Below are 14,870 nucleotides of genomic sequence, written 5' to 3'. Positions count from 1 at the left end.
TCATGGTGGTCCGGTACGATGCGAGTGCGAATTGGACCCTGAAACTGGCGCCGCGACCTGGGACAGCGAACGGAGCAGAAAAGCAGGATTCCGGACTCCGTATCCCAGGACAGTGTACGGAGCAAAGCAACAGGATTCTAGACTCCGTATCCCGGGATCCAGGTTCAATGTCCCACAAGAGAGCAGGACCGCCTGGAGATGGAACAGTTTAGAACAACAATCTGCTGGAGAAATTCAGAGGGTCGAGCAGCGTCTATGGGGGTTGCGGGGAGGGGGAGGAATCGTCGACGTTTTAGGTCACAACCTTGCACCCGAACCGTGCAGAATTCGCCTCCCAGTAGCTGTCTCCATTTTTACCCACCTATGTCCACCTGCCTTTTTTCTTCCTCCTCCACCTGTACCTGTCATCCACCTGCCTGTCTCCCCTAACCACCACTCTCTCTCCCTTTCCTAGATTTATCCATCCCTCACTCCACCAAGCCTTCCTCTTTACACCAGCCATCCCCCATCCGGATGTGGGATGTCAACAATTCCTCCCCCCTCCCCCTCCCCACCCGTTAGTCTTGCGAGACCATGGATCTGCGCCTGGAAAGTCTTCACTCTCCAGGGCGCAGGCCTGGGCAAGGTTGTATGGAAGACCAGCAGTTGCCCATGTTGCAAGTCTCCCCTCTCCACGACACCAATGTTGTCCAAAGGAAGGGCATTAGGACCCATACAGCTTGGCACCAGTGTCATCGCAGAGCACTGTGTGGTTAAGTGCCTGGCTCAAGGACACAACACGTTCCCTCGGCTGGGGCTCGAACTCACGACCTTCAGGTCGCTAGTCCAATGCCTTAACCACTTGGCAAACGTGCCCACACCCCTCCCCATAGATGCTGAGTTATTCCAGCAGGATTCTGGCATCTGCTGTCTCTTCTGTTTCCAGGCAGTCCTGCTTTCGTGTGGGATGTGGGATGAACATTTTATACCGCCAGCGATCACCAATCGGGGTTCAATTCCTGCTGCTGGCTGTAAGAAGTTTGTATGTTTTCCCCATGGCTGCGTGGGTTTCCTCCGGGTGCTCTGGTTTCCTCCTACAGTCCAAAGACATGGGGATTGGGGTTAGTAAGTCCTTGGCATGCTATGTTGGCACTGGAAGGGCAGTAACAGCTGTGGGCTGCCCCCAGCACAATCTTTGGGCTGTGTTGGTCATTGATGCAAAACATCACATTTCACTGAATGTTCCAAAGTTTTGATTCACATGTGGCAAATAAAGCTAACCTAGGACGGTGGGGAATATTGGTAGCTCGTCTCCAGAACCCAGGTACCGGTAAAGACAGCCGACAAAAGCAATGTGGTGCACAGGATCACCTGTTGTCACGGCAACAGGAACTACGTCAGCCAGACAGGACGTAAATGCTCAACTCATTTACGGGAACACAGACTAACGGTACAGAGACCTGATCCACTGTCGCTGATCTTGGTACACGAAGACCGAGAAGGACGCCATTTTGACTTGAACACCGCAGCGGTTCTGCCCAGGCAAACCACGAAGCAGGCTTGAGAATTTTTAGAAGCGTGGTTCTCTTCTGATCAATCTGTAAACAAACATATCAACACAAACATCATCTACGAGCCACTAAGAGCTAAGGAAATGCGAGCCAATTGAATTCAAAGATCAGCTGAAGGGGTAGCCAATCAGGACTGAGGCAAGCAAACAGGGGCCTATGTAAATGTGAGCATTCCCAGTGAGAAACATCAACAACTGCTCACTGACAATGTCAGCTCGACTGGTGATGAAACATCTGCAAGCTAATTGCCAAGCTTGGGAACACTGCAATATCAAAGACTAACCTTGCTTTCCAATAACTCAAAGACTGACACGCCCTTTTTGCTTGGGTACGTAATGACAACACAGGTCATGGGGCATACTGCCCTAATTGTTTTCCACATAAGAATACCAGAGAGATTAGCTTTTTAAGTTTTAACATGTCACACTGTGATAAACAGCCCAGTCTATCACAAAGCCCTCCCCATCATTGAGCACATCTGCAAAGAGTTCTACCATATCCATCATCTAGGGGACCCACCATCCAGACCATGCTCTCTTCTCACTACTACCATCAGGCAGGAGGTTCAGGAATAGTTATAACCCTACAACCATCAGGCTCCTAAACCAGCATGGATAACTTCACTCAGCTCAACACTGAACATTGAACTCGCTTTCAAGGACCTGACAACTCATGTTCTCAGTATTATTTATTTTTATTATTAGCATGATTTGTGTTTTGCACATTGGCTATTTGTCAGTCTTTGTTAAGTATATTTTTTCACACATTCCATTGTATATCTTTATCTTCCTGAAAATGCCTGCAAGAAAATGAATCTCAGGGCTGTATGTGGTGACATATGTGTACTTCGATGCCTCTCAAAGTCCGAGTGTACGCCCTTGTCATAAGAGGTGGGAACAGGTAAGGCTGACCAACAGGGCTCTGGTGAAGCTGTACAGGCCAAACCCCTGCACAGTGGACACAATGGATCACAGAGACTTTGAAGAACTCCAACCCTACCATCAACTTTGGACGATGGAGATGAGAGGTCACCAGTGGCCTATACTCCACTGGTGCTAAGGTCCAAGAAGAAGAATCCATACTTTGATAATAAATTTACGCTGAAATTTTTTAATGTGTTCACAGTCTTCATGATAACACAGGTACGGCTTTTATTGAGCTGTACAGTTACTCAGACTGACAGACAGAGTAACTCAAGTGATGTCCCAATATAATTACAATGTGAACAGCCACAACATCGCAATCAAATTAACAACTAAAATATTCAAGATGATTAGATCATTACAGTTTACTAAGTTAATGGAACAGTTTCTCTCCCCCTCCCCCGCTTATTAGAAGTGTTTTGCTACTTATAATCTACAAAATTTGCTAGTTTTCATAGAAAATGTGTAAAGATAAGACGCAGGGTATCCCTGATAGAAGTCTGTAATCAATAGTGCACAATATCCCTTCCAGGCTCTGATGTAAGACCATAAGTCCATAAAACATAGGAGCAGAATTAGGCCATCTGGCCCATCAAGTCAGCTCTACCATCCCACCATGGCTGATTTCTCCCTTTCAACCCATCATCCTCCTCCAAGAGGACCACAACCTTGTCTTAGGCTTTGGAGGCTTGTCTGCCTCAATGACACACAGGGCAATGTTGGCTGGAGTCAGGGCCTTGTGCTTTGGCTCTTGATAGGGTCATCCATGCCAAACAGGTCAAAGGGTAGAGGCCAGGCAAAGAATGGTCCACTGGTCCTCCAGGTTTGGGGGGCTCAGCTTAGGACTAACAACCCTGACGTGTCAAAAAACAATTGTTACAGAAACAGCAAAGAAGAATCCTTCTATACAGAGATGGAGGACCAGCGCTGTAATGGACAGTAAGCAAAAAATCCCATTCTCCTGCCTTCTTCCTGTAACCTGTGACACCTTTACTAATCAAGAAATTATCAACCACCGCTTTAAGTATGCCCAGTGACTTGGCCTCCACAGCCATCTGCGGCGATGAAATCCACAGAGTCACTAACCCCTGGCTGAAGAAATTTGTCATTATCTCTGTTCTAAAGGGAAGCCCTATTCTGAGACCGTGCCCCCAGTCCTAGACCCAACTATTGTAGGAAACATCCCCTCCACGTCCACTTTACCTAGGTTTTATTTCAATGAGATTCCTGCCGTGCCCCTCCTCCTCCCCCAGCATCCCCATTCTTGCGAGTACAGTCCCAGAGACACCAACTGATGCTCATATGTTAACCCTTTCATTCCCAGAGTCACTCCTGTGAACCTCCTCTGGACCATCTCCAAAGCCAGCACATTTTTTCTTAGACAAGGAGTCCAAAACTGTTGAAAGAAGATGCTCTGTGATGGAACGTTATGGTCTTCCAGGGTCTCCATGTTGTCACGCAAAGTTAGTAAGTCTAATAACTGAGTGCAGTGGTACCATCACTGGATTTGAAGTGAGTTCCCTCGGGATTCTTCAGCACCAGTTAAATGTCCTCCCTACCATTCTGAAGAAATTCTCATTGTGTTCCTTGAAATAATTGCAGAGCTGCTGCAGGACAGTTCGATTCACTGAAGGATGGGGCCGTCCTTTGGACTGGTCCAGGCACCTGTCATGCCCTGCGGCGCGCATGCAGTAGAAACCTTTTGTCTGGTTGAAATAGAAGTTGGAGGCTTTGATTCGGCGAGGAAGTTGGAGGAACTTCTCCACCTCCTGCAGCTCGGACAGTGGATTCTCGATCAAAGCGTCTCCGTCCACCAGATGGATCTGCTGCCGCGGGAACAGTCTCAGCCAGATTGCCATGTGGACGTCATACACACTGCGCTGGATGGCCTTGTACCTGGTGTTTAACTTCCCATTCTGCACCAGAAGTTCTTCAACAGGCTGACATCGCTTCTGACGCTCCCTTCTGTTGTACAACACCTGCGTGTAGTCTGAGATTACGCGCTCTGCCGGGTCTCGAACGATGAGAAGCAGCCTGGTGGAGTTGCTCATGTTGTAGATTCTCTCGGCGGCCTTCCACGCGGTGAAGTAACCGGGGGTCTTCTCCAGGGTAAGCTGGTGGGGCAGAGACTCCGGCATCTGCTCGCGGTACCACTCGAGGCCCTTCTGGTAGTTCTCATCCCAGTCAAAGAAGTGGACCTCTGCCTTGGCCACCACAACGTCAGGATGAAGGTTTACCATCTCCAAGAGAGCTCTTGTTCCCCCTTTCCGAACTCCGATGATAATTGCCTGAGGAACCTGGAACAGCAAGTAATTGGCAAAGTCAGAGCTTCAACATCTTGCAAAGCACACCAGAATATCAACCATTAATAGTCACAAGAGATTCTGCAGGTGTTGAAAATCTTGAGCAATACACACACAAACTGCCGGAAGAACTCAGCTAGGCAGGCAGCTTCTATGGAGGGAAATAAGCAGTCAACGGTTCGGGCGGAGACCCTTCATTGGTTGGCCCGAAACGTCGGCTGTATATTTCCCAGACTGTCATGAGGTCAAAAGTATGGATGTTTTACCAAGAGACCTACAAGGCTGTGACATACCTTACGAGTGGCGTTCGTACCCAAGAGGGACAGAAGGTTCTTTCTCTGAGCTGCTGTCTCCAGACGTCGCAGCCAGCGCTGGAGGGCCACGTCCTCCGAGTGGGTGTTGGAAAGGAACATGGGGACCTTCAGTAGAAGTGTCAGGACTACTCCTATCATTAACCACGACATCAGGACAAGCCTTTGGCTTACAGCACTTCGCCAGGTACAACACCGCACAACACCATGATGTTACTGCTCAGGAGCATCAGGATCTTCTGGTGATAGAACAGATTCGAACGCCATCTGTTAAAGGTAAAAATCAAAGTATCTATTTAATAAGCTCTACTTCACATTCCAGTGCAATACTTGAACTGCACTCTCGCACGTAACCCAAATTCTAGAGCAGCTGTAAGTCAGATTTTCTCAATGACCGCATATTTGGGGATCTGACAGTCACTATTTTCAAGCAAAAATAATGAGGTTTCTGCATCTCAGCAGCAACAGCCAAGGGTAGCCGACTTGGGGAATTAACCCCGCAAATATTTACAAACTCCCCCTTTACGATTACCAGGCTTAAAGGGCTTGTATAGTGACCTGCACAAAATGCTGGAGGAGCTCAGCAAATCGGGAGGGGAAAGAAGCACATCAATATTTTGGGCTGAGACACTTCAGCAGAGATGCAGCAACACCATAGGCAAGTAGCATTAGAACAGGGGTGCCCAACCTGGGGTCCATGGACCCCTCGGTTAATGGTAAGGCTTCATGGCATTAAAAAAGTTTGGGAACTTTAGAGACACCACATCCACAAGAAAAACATAAAACTATACAAGAAAGAACACAATGAGCAAAAAAAAGTCCATTATGTTGCAAAGCGTTCACAGTGTTGAAAGGCCTAGATAGAGTGGATGTGAAGATGTTTCCTACAGAGGGGGAATCTAGGACCAGAGGGCACAGCCTCAGAATAGGGTGGTGTCCATTTAGAACAGAAATGAGGAGGAATTTATTTAACTAGGGGGTGGTGAATCTGTGGAATTCATTGCCACAGATGGCTGTGGAGGCCAAGTCGTTGAGTATATTTAAATTTATTTATATATCGGCGAGACCTGATGCAGGCTGGGAGACTGTTTCGCTGAACACCTATGCTCTGTCCACCAGAGAAGGCAGGATCTCCCAGTGGCCACACATTTTAATTCCACATCCCATTCCCATTCTGATATGTCTATCCACGGCCTCCTCTACTGTCAAGATGAAGCCACACTCAGATTGGAGGAACAACACCTTATATTCCGTCTGGGTAGCCTCCAACCTGATGGCATGAACATTGACTTCTCTAACTTCCATTAATGTCCCTCCTCCCCTTTGTACCCCATCTGTTATTTATTTATTTATTTATTTATCTCTCTCTCCCCCCCCCCTTTTTTTCTCTCTCTATTTTCTCTCCCTTTGTCCCTCATTACAACTCCTTGCCTGATCTCCAACTTCCTCTGGGCTCCCCTCTCCCTTTCTTTCTCCCTAGGCCTCCCATCCCATGATCCTCTCTCTTCTCCAGCCTTGTATCCCCTTTTGCCAATCACCTGTCCAGCTCTTGGCTCCATCCCTCCCCCTCCTGTCTTCTCCTATCATTTCGGATCACCCCCTCCCCCTCCCACTTTCAAATCTCTTACTATCTCTTCTTTTAGTTAGTCCTGACGAAGGGTCTCGGCCCGAAACGTCGACTGCACCTCTTCCTAGAGATGCTGCCTGGCCTGCTGCATTCACCAGCGTTTTTTGTGCGTGTTGCCTGGGTTTACTTAAAGCGGAGATTGACAGGCTCTTGATTAGTAAGGGTGTCAATGGTTACAGGGAGAAGGCAGGAAAGTGGGTTGAGGGGGGAATAATCGATCAATCATGATGGAATGGCAGAACAGACTCGATGGGCCAATTGGCCTAATTCTACTCCTATCTCTTATGGTCTTACTGAGGTGGAGATTGGGGTTTGCAGGTTGGTTCAAGAACTGAATTGTTGAAAAGAAGTAGCTGTTTCTGAAACTGGTGATGTGGGACTTCAAGACCAGAACACTTAGTAAACAACATTAGAAGGGTCATCAGTGCTGCAGCTCAGTTGTTGAACTTATCCCTTTGACATGGGTTTCCTGGTCTTTTGCCACCCAACCAGCCTTGAAATACACCCATTCAAAAGTGAGAAGTACTCTGAACTGAGTAATCCTGAGATTCATACTACTGGAAAATAATATAATCCTGTTGCGATATTGACCTCTGCGGCAGACAGGAAGGATCTGCAGCGGGTGGTTAAAACTGCCCTGTGCATCACCAGCACCACCCTACCTGCCATCAAGGACATATAATACAGACGGTTGTCAGAAAAAGGCTAGCAGTATCATGAAGGATTCACCCACTCCGCTCATCGATTGTTGGCCCTACTCTCATCAGGGACAAGGCTACGGGGTATCCATGCCAGGACCACCAAACTCAAAAACAGAGACTTCCCCAAGCTGTCAGACTGATCGACACCTCCACCCAACCGTACTTTATCATTTCCTGTCAGAGTCACCTGATGTACAGATACTCCTGTGCCTAGTGTCACTTTATGTATATAAGCTAATCTTATGTATTTACACAGTGGCCACTTCTGCATCAGGACTGAGTGGGTACGTCCTGTACCTAATCAAGTGGCCACTGGATGTACGTTCATGGCTGTAGACCATCCACTTCTAGGTTTTATATGTTGTGCATCCAGAGATGCTCTTCTGCACACTACTGTTGTAACATGTGGTTACTTGAGTTACTGTCGCCTTCCTGTCAGCTTGAACTAGTTTGGCTGTTCTCCTCTGACCTCTCTCATTAAAAAGGCATTCTCACCCACAAAGCTACTGCTCACTGGATGTTTCTAGTTTTTCACAATGTCCTCTGGAAACTCAAAAGACTGTTGTGCATTAAAAGCCCAGGAGATCAGCAGTTTCTGAAATACCCAAACCACCCCATCTGGCGCCAACAATCACTCCACAGCCAATGTCACTAAAATCACATTTTTTCTCCATTCTGATATTTGGTCTGAACAACAACTGAGCCCCTTGACCAGGTCTACATGCTTTTACGCATTGAGTTGCTGCCACATGATTGGCTGACTAGATATTTGCATTAACGAGCAGGCATACCTAATAAAGTGGCCACTGAATATAGGTTCACAAGCACAAAAAAAATCAGCAGATGCTGGAAATCCAAGGCAACACACACAGAATGTTTGAGGTACTCGGCAGGTCAGGTAGCATCGATAGAAAGGAATAAGTAGTCGACTTTTTGAGCCAAGACCCTTCATCAGTCCTGATGAATGAGCTCGGCCCAAAACGTTGACTGTTTACTCTATTTCACAGATGCTGCCTGGCCTGCTGAGTTCCTCCAGCATTTCGTGGCTGGTGCCACTGAATATACAGTAGTTTCCTTTTCTGGGAGCAGACGTGGGGGAAGGGCTGTATGTGTAGTCACTTGTGACCTCCAGCCATCCAACCTGCTGAATCGTATTTGTTTCTACACCAGGTCTGGCACTGGGCTCTACCTCCCCAATCACAGTTGGGGGAATGAGTGTAGAGAGGCAAAGAGGTGAGAGGGGAGGGGAGAGACAGGAGATGGCTGCTAATAGGTGGATCCAGGTGAGGAGGGGCCATTGCTTGCTAGCTCCTGTCTCTCTCCTTTATACTAGTTATTTCCCCTCCACCCTTTCGGTCCTGATGCAGGAACGTTGACCGTACGACAATGAGGTAGAGGTCAGCCATTTGGCCCATCAAGTCTGCTCTGTCATTCCATTATGGTTGATTTATTTTCCTTCTCAACCCCATTCTCCTGCCTTCTCCCTTGTAACATTTGACACCTTTACTAATCAAGAACCTAATCTCCACTTTAAGTATACCAAATGGCTTGGCCTCCACAGCCATCTATGGTAATGAATTCCACAGATTCACCACTCTCTGACTAAAGAAATTCCTCTCATCTCTGTTCTAAAGGAACATTCCTCTGTTGTGAGACTGTGCTCTCTGGTCCTAGACTCCCCCACTACTGGAAACATCTTCTCAATGTCCATTGTATCTAGTCTTTCAATTTTCGATAGATTCTGATGAGATTCCCCTTTCATTTCTTTTTAACCTCCAACGAGTACAGTCCCAGAGCCATCAAATGCTCCCACTAGGTTAACCCTTTAATTTCAGGGATAATTTTTGTAAACCTCTTCTTGACCGTCTCCAATGCCAACATATCCTTTCCTAGATTTAGGGCCCCAAACTGTTCACAGTACTCCAAACCTGCCTTGCCCAGAGCCATCAAATGCTCCTCTTACATTAACTCTTTCATTGCTGGGATCATCGACCACCCTCTGCCTCCATAGATGCTGCCTGACTCGCTAAGTTCAACTAGCAGCCAGTTTCTTTTTGGATAATGTTACGGCTTTCCAATAATAACCTTAGGGAAAAGGCTGCCCATTACAGACAGGAGGTGGGAGGGAAGGAGAAGTCTCGGAGGCCTTCTGCAGCTCAGTGTCACACTCAATAAATCATTCCGTGCACAGACTAAAAGGCTGGTAATTTGATACTCCTCTCATTAAGCTGGAGACCCCAGATGTGGAAGGAGTCTTTTGCCCTCAGAGGAATTCTGAGGTGAAGCTCAAATTGGTCTCAGTGAGAGTCCACAAAGCTAATTTATTTGGTATTAAGAGAGTAAATCTGTCACCAAGTGTTGAATGTCACTTCTAATATACTTCCCTAGCCCACAGGTCTCATATTGAAAACCACACACACACACTGACCTCTTCACTTAAAATTCACCCTCAAATTCAACAGTAATCTGTTTCAAGCAAGTTTTTTGTAAACACATGGGGAAGATGAATACAAGGTACCGGTAAAGACAGCCGACCAAAGCAATGTGGTGTGCAGGATCACCTGTTGTCACGGCAACTAGAACTGCGTCAGCCAGATAGGACGTAAACTCTCAACTTGTTTACGGGAACACAGACTGTCGGTATGGAGACCTGATCTACTGTTGCTGATCTCAGTAAATGCAGACCAAGAGACACCACTTTTACTGGGACACCATGGAGGTTCTGGCAAAGGCAAACACAAAGCAGGCATGAGAATCTTTAGGAGCGTGGTTCTCTTCTGATAATTCCGTAAACAAACATACTGAAATAGATGCCATCTATGAACCCCTAAGAGCTAAAGAAACACGAGCCAATAGAATTCAAAGTACAACTGAAGGGGTAGGACCGAGGCAAGTGAATGGGCACCTATAAAATGTGAGCACTCCCAGAGGGAAACACCAACAACTGCCCACTGAGGACGTCACCTTGACTGCTGATGAAACGCCTGCAAGCTAATTGCCAAGCTCGGCGAACACCCACAACATCAAATAGATATAATCATTCAATAACTAGACCAGATATAGTCCATCAGGTAGTTACCTGTGTATCACAGGCCAACGAGAAGTAAAAGCAAGCAGAGTTACTGAGAACAGAGACTAGAATCGTGCTGGTTGGTTCAAGAACCAAATGAATGAAGGGAAGTAGCTGTTCTTAAACTGATGGCATGGGACATTAGGCTTCCATATCTACTGCTGCTGTGAGAAGGGACTAAAGATTAAAGAATATAGTGTTCCTGGCAACCTTCACTCACTGGGTGGATAACTTCACTCACCTCAACACTGGCTTGGTTCCACAACCTATGGATTTACCTTCAAGCACTCTACAACTCAAGTTCTCAGCATCACCTTGTTCTCACTCAGTCTGTTCTGTATCTGTCCTGAGGCTTTTATATCTTCTCCCTGATGGCAACAGCGTGGTGGGGATCCCTGAAGATGGTCACTGCTTTCCTACGACAGCGTTTCATGTAGATGTGCTCAATGTAGGGGAGAGCTTTACCCATGATGGACTAGGCCGTATTCATCACCTTCTGCTGGATTTTCTGTTCAAGGGCATCGGTACCTGCTCTGATGCAGCCAATCGATACACCCTCCAGTACACATCTAAAGAAGTCTGTCAATGTTTTCGATGTCATGGTAAGTCTCCGCAAACTCCTAAGGAAGTATCTCTGTGTTGACGAAGTATAAAAGATCATGTCAGGAGAGTGAGATTCTCTTGGATTCTCTGAGGCTCCCTCTCCTGAAGGATTGCTATGTCAATAAAGACAGATTCACAAGATTCTGCAAATTTGGGAAATCTTGTGCTACACACAATGAATGTGAGTAACATCTTGATGGTGTGTTTTTGGGCCGATTGAGCAATTTGGTGCTTTGCTGTCTCTGAGGAAGTTTGTTGAGGTTTGGAACAGAGTCTGCGGCCTGGAGGCCACACTCGACTCCATTTCTCGCCAATCTCGCCAATTAAAGCGTCAAGCAAGACTGGAATCAAAGAGGATGAGAGTGGAGGCGGGTGGGTTCTCAGCACCATCTGTCTGTGTTTGACTGGTCTTTCTCTCCCTCTCGCTTGCTGCTGCTGGGGGAAGATGCAGGAGTCTTGGGCAAGGTTTGATCAGTGTGGTCTGTGCGTTCCCAGAGTTCTGGCCAACAAGCCTCGACTTCTGGACAGGTACAGTCCAGTGAGAGAAAGTTCTGCAGCCAAACATGGGCGAATGGGACTAGCTCAGACGGGCTGAAGGGCCTGTTTCCAACAACGTCCCCTCTAATTCCTTTTGTATCTCCTGCGTGAACTAACCATTGCTCTGAGCAGGAATATTTTTACACCGGCCTGAAGACGGTGTGTCACTTTAAATGTTTATTTTTGTAACATGCATACTATAAATATTTAGAATGAAAATTGAAAAATCACATTTAGGTTAATAATTGAAGGGTATAATGAAATACAGTACAACAAAGCAAATCTTTCATTCTTCATAATCTTCCTTTCTGGTCTGTGTTTATTCCAGCCGGTAACAAAGGCTATGTGCGCGGAAGCGTTTCAGTTACTGAGCGGCCGTGCACCCTAGAGAGAACAGTGTATTACTCAGTGACTATTTTCACTACATTGATGCACTCATGTATGGTATTACTGTCTGGATGGCAGGGAGACAAGGCAAACAAAAGCTTCTCACTGTACCTCAACACACACGACAATAATAAACCAATTACTAAAGCAATTGCGTAACGACCGAGAGTTGACTTCCCCAAGCAAACGGTAGAGGCGCAGAAATCCATAACGCGGACTGCCACAAAGCAAGATATTAATGTAAAAATTAGCACTGGGATAAATAGCTGAACCGCCACCCACACGGTTGACTCCAAGAAAAACCAATACGTGAAAACAATTTTCCACTTTCGTTTTACATTTTAGATGTCCAAAATTTTGTTTTTAATTTAATAGATGCTAGAAAGGGTCAGCGGGTCAGATAACATCTGTGGAGAGGGGAATGACGAACTCGCCAGGTCTTTCGATTGCTTTTTCACTCCCTGATCCACTCGAGAATCAACAACTTTTCCCGCCCGTGTACCTGTTGCCGCTCCCGTTCCTCCTCGATCTCCTCTCACGAAACCTACCTCCTTCAGTGTTGGATTTCCTCAGATCAAGATGGAGACAGGAGTGACTGTGGATACTGCAACCCGGAGCAACGCACAACAACTCAGTGGGTCGGGGTTGGGAGGGGGGGGTGGTGTTGGACAGTCGCTATTTCGGGTCGAGACCCGTCCTTTGGACTGGATGTCCTTGGAACATAGAACAGTACAGTATGGGAAAAGGCATTGTGTCAAAATCACCGCACATTCGACCCGCAGAAGCATTCAACCAGCCGCCTAGTTTTGTGCGACCTCTCCCTCGGTGTCAGTCAGGGGCTCGGAGCCTGAGGGCGAGGTACCCCTCCGCTGCAACCCAGGGCCCGTGGCCACCTGGGGGGAGCCGATCGGGCACAGCGAACCGAGACCTTGCCCCGGAGACTCGGCGCCTGTCTCTTGAAGGAGTCGTTGAAACTTCCCTCACGAATTCAAGCGCACCAGGGTAGGGGAGGGGAGAATGGAAGGAGCGGGAGGGACGAGCGTGTGGGGCAGCAGAAAAGTGGCAAATAGAGGGGAGGGAAGGGTCGGGAGGTGAGAGAAGAGGGGTGGAGGTTAGGATGCAGAGACAAGGAAGGCAGGGGTGGGAAGATATGGAGTTGGGAGGCGGGCTAGGGGGAATATTGGACAGGGTGGAGGTACCTGTGCAGTGGCCGGGACCCCGAGGTCGGGTGCGGTGCGAGGAAGCTTCCACCAACAGAGTTTGTATGAACGCCCCGGGACCCGCAGACAAGCAGCGTCGTGAGTCCGCTGACAAACAGTTACACCCCCCTCTCCGCCCCCGTCCCGTCCCGTCCCGCCCACCGGACCCCCTCCCTCCACCGCTCTCCGCAACTTCAGCGACAGACGCCGCTGACACACTGACCACGCTGCCGTTTGTAATGGTTAATCATGGTGGCGCACAGGCAAATGCCCACGCACGCAGGTGCTCTCTCTCTCTCTCTCTCTCTCTCTCTCTCTCTCTCTCTCTCTCTCTCTCTCTCACACACACACACACACACACACACACACACACACACACAGACACACACACACACACACACACACACACAGACACACACACACACACACTCACACACACACACACACACACAAAGAGGTGCACTTTGGCACTCAAAGTTCAAAGTAAATTTATTAGCAATATGACACCCTATACTACCCTGAGCTTCATTTTCTCGTAGGCATTAACAAAGAAACATCATAGAATCAATGAATAACTACGTACAAAGACAAACAACCGAAGTGTAAAAGATGACAAACTGTGCGAATACAAAAAAAGGCTGTAATAATAAATAAACAAGCAAAACAGAGAGAAAAAATACGCGAAGAACCCGAGTTGTAGTCTTTGAAAATGGTTACGAATCAGTTCAGAGTTGAGGCGAGTGAAACTATCCACGTTGGTTTCAGAGCCTGATGGTTGAAGGGTAATAACTGTTACTGAACCTGGTGGTGTGGGACCTAAGATTCCTGAACCACACACACACACGGGCTTTCCTTCTGTTATACATGCAGAGAACACAGATGCACTCTCTTTCTCTTTCCCTCCTCTCAAGGAGACAGTGAAAAGCTCTCATTTGCGTTGTATTGTGACACTGATACAATGAAGTTATACAAAAAGTATCAGAATGCAGAATATACTCCCAGTGGTTACTTTGTTAAGTACCTAATAAGGTGGCCACTCGGTGTATGTTCGCAGTCTTCTGCTGCTGTACCCAGTCACTTCAAGATTTGAAGTGTTGAGCATTCGAAGATGCTCTTCTATATATGTCAGCTTGAACTAGACCGGCCATTCTCCTCTGCCCTCGCTCATTAACAAGACCATTTCGCCCACAGAACTACCACTCACTGGATTTTTTTTTTGTTTTTCACACCATCCTCTGTAAACTCCAGAGACAGCTGTGCATGAAAACCCCAGAAGATCAGCAGGTTCTGAGATACTCAAACCATCCCATCTGGCGCCAACAATTATTCCACAGTCAAAGTCACTTAGATCACATTTCCACCATATTCTGATGTTTGGTCTGAACAACAACTGAACCTTTTGACCATGTCCGCATGCTTTTATGCATTGAGTTGTTGTCACATGATTGGTTGATTAGATATTTGCATTAACGAGCAGACATACAGGTGTACCTAATAAAGTGGCCGCTGAGTGTAGTGTTACAGTTCCAGAGAAAGTTCAGTAAAGGCAGACAAATATTTGATTTGCTGTATAAGGTTACTTAAGTAACCCAAGGGATGGTGCAGCCTCCAGTGAAAGAGACCTGGTTTCATTCCTGACTCCTGATGCTGTCTGTGCGG

The 14,870-nt window shown here is 47.2% G+C and overlaps 1 protein-coding gene across 11 annotated transcripts; it reads right to left on the bottom strand.

The window, feature by feature from the left end:
* Positions 1-2,330: 2,330 nt before the first annotated feature.
* Positions 2,331-13,626, bottom strand: LOC134351060 (heparan sulfate glucosamine 3-O-sulfotransferase 1-like). 11 transcript variants are annotated; one of them, XM_063057101.1, is made up of 4 exons: positions 13,212-13,357; positions 9,977-10,137; positions 5,070-5,326; positions 2,331-4,770 (listed from the first exon to the last, which is right to left on the bottom strand). In XM_063057101.1, the coding sequence occupies exons 3-4, from the start codon at positions 5,238-5,240 to the stop codon at positions 4,006-4,008; spliced, it is 936 nt and encodes a 311-aa protein (XP_062913171.1). In that variant the 5' UTR covers positions 5,241-5,326; positions 9,977-10,137; positions 13,212-13,357; the 3' UTR covers positions 2,331-4,005. The 11 variants fall into 11 exon arrangements, with proteins under 11 accessions (XP_062913171.1, XP_062913173.1, XP_062913174.1 ...); XM_063057099.1 differs by lacking the exon at positions 13,212-13,357 and adding an exon at positions 13,435-13,626 and having other exon boundaries at positions 2,332-4,770; positions 5,070-5,354; XM_063057094.1 differs by having other exon boundaries at positions 2,332-4,770; positions 5,070-5,354.
* Positions 13,627-14,870: the final 1,244 nt, after the last annotated feature.

The sequence above is a fragment of the Mobula hypostoma genome, chromosome 8 (genome assembly GCF_963921235.1).
Source record: "Mobula hypostoma chromosome 8, sMobHyp1.1, whole genome shotgun sequence".
Classification (NCBI taxonomy): Eukaryota; Metazoa; Chordata; class Chondrichthyes; order Myliobatiformes; family Myliobatidae; genus Mobula; species Mobula hypostoma.
This window is presented reverse-complemented; position numbering and strand designations above follow the sequence as displayed.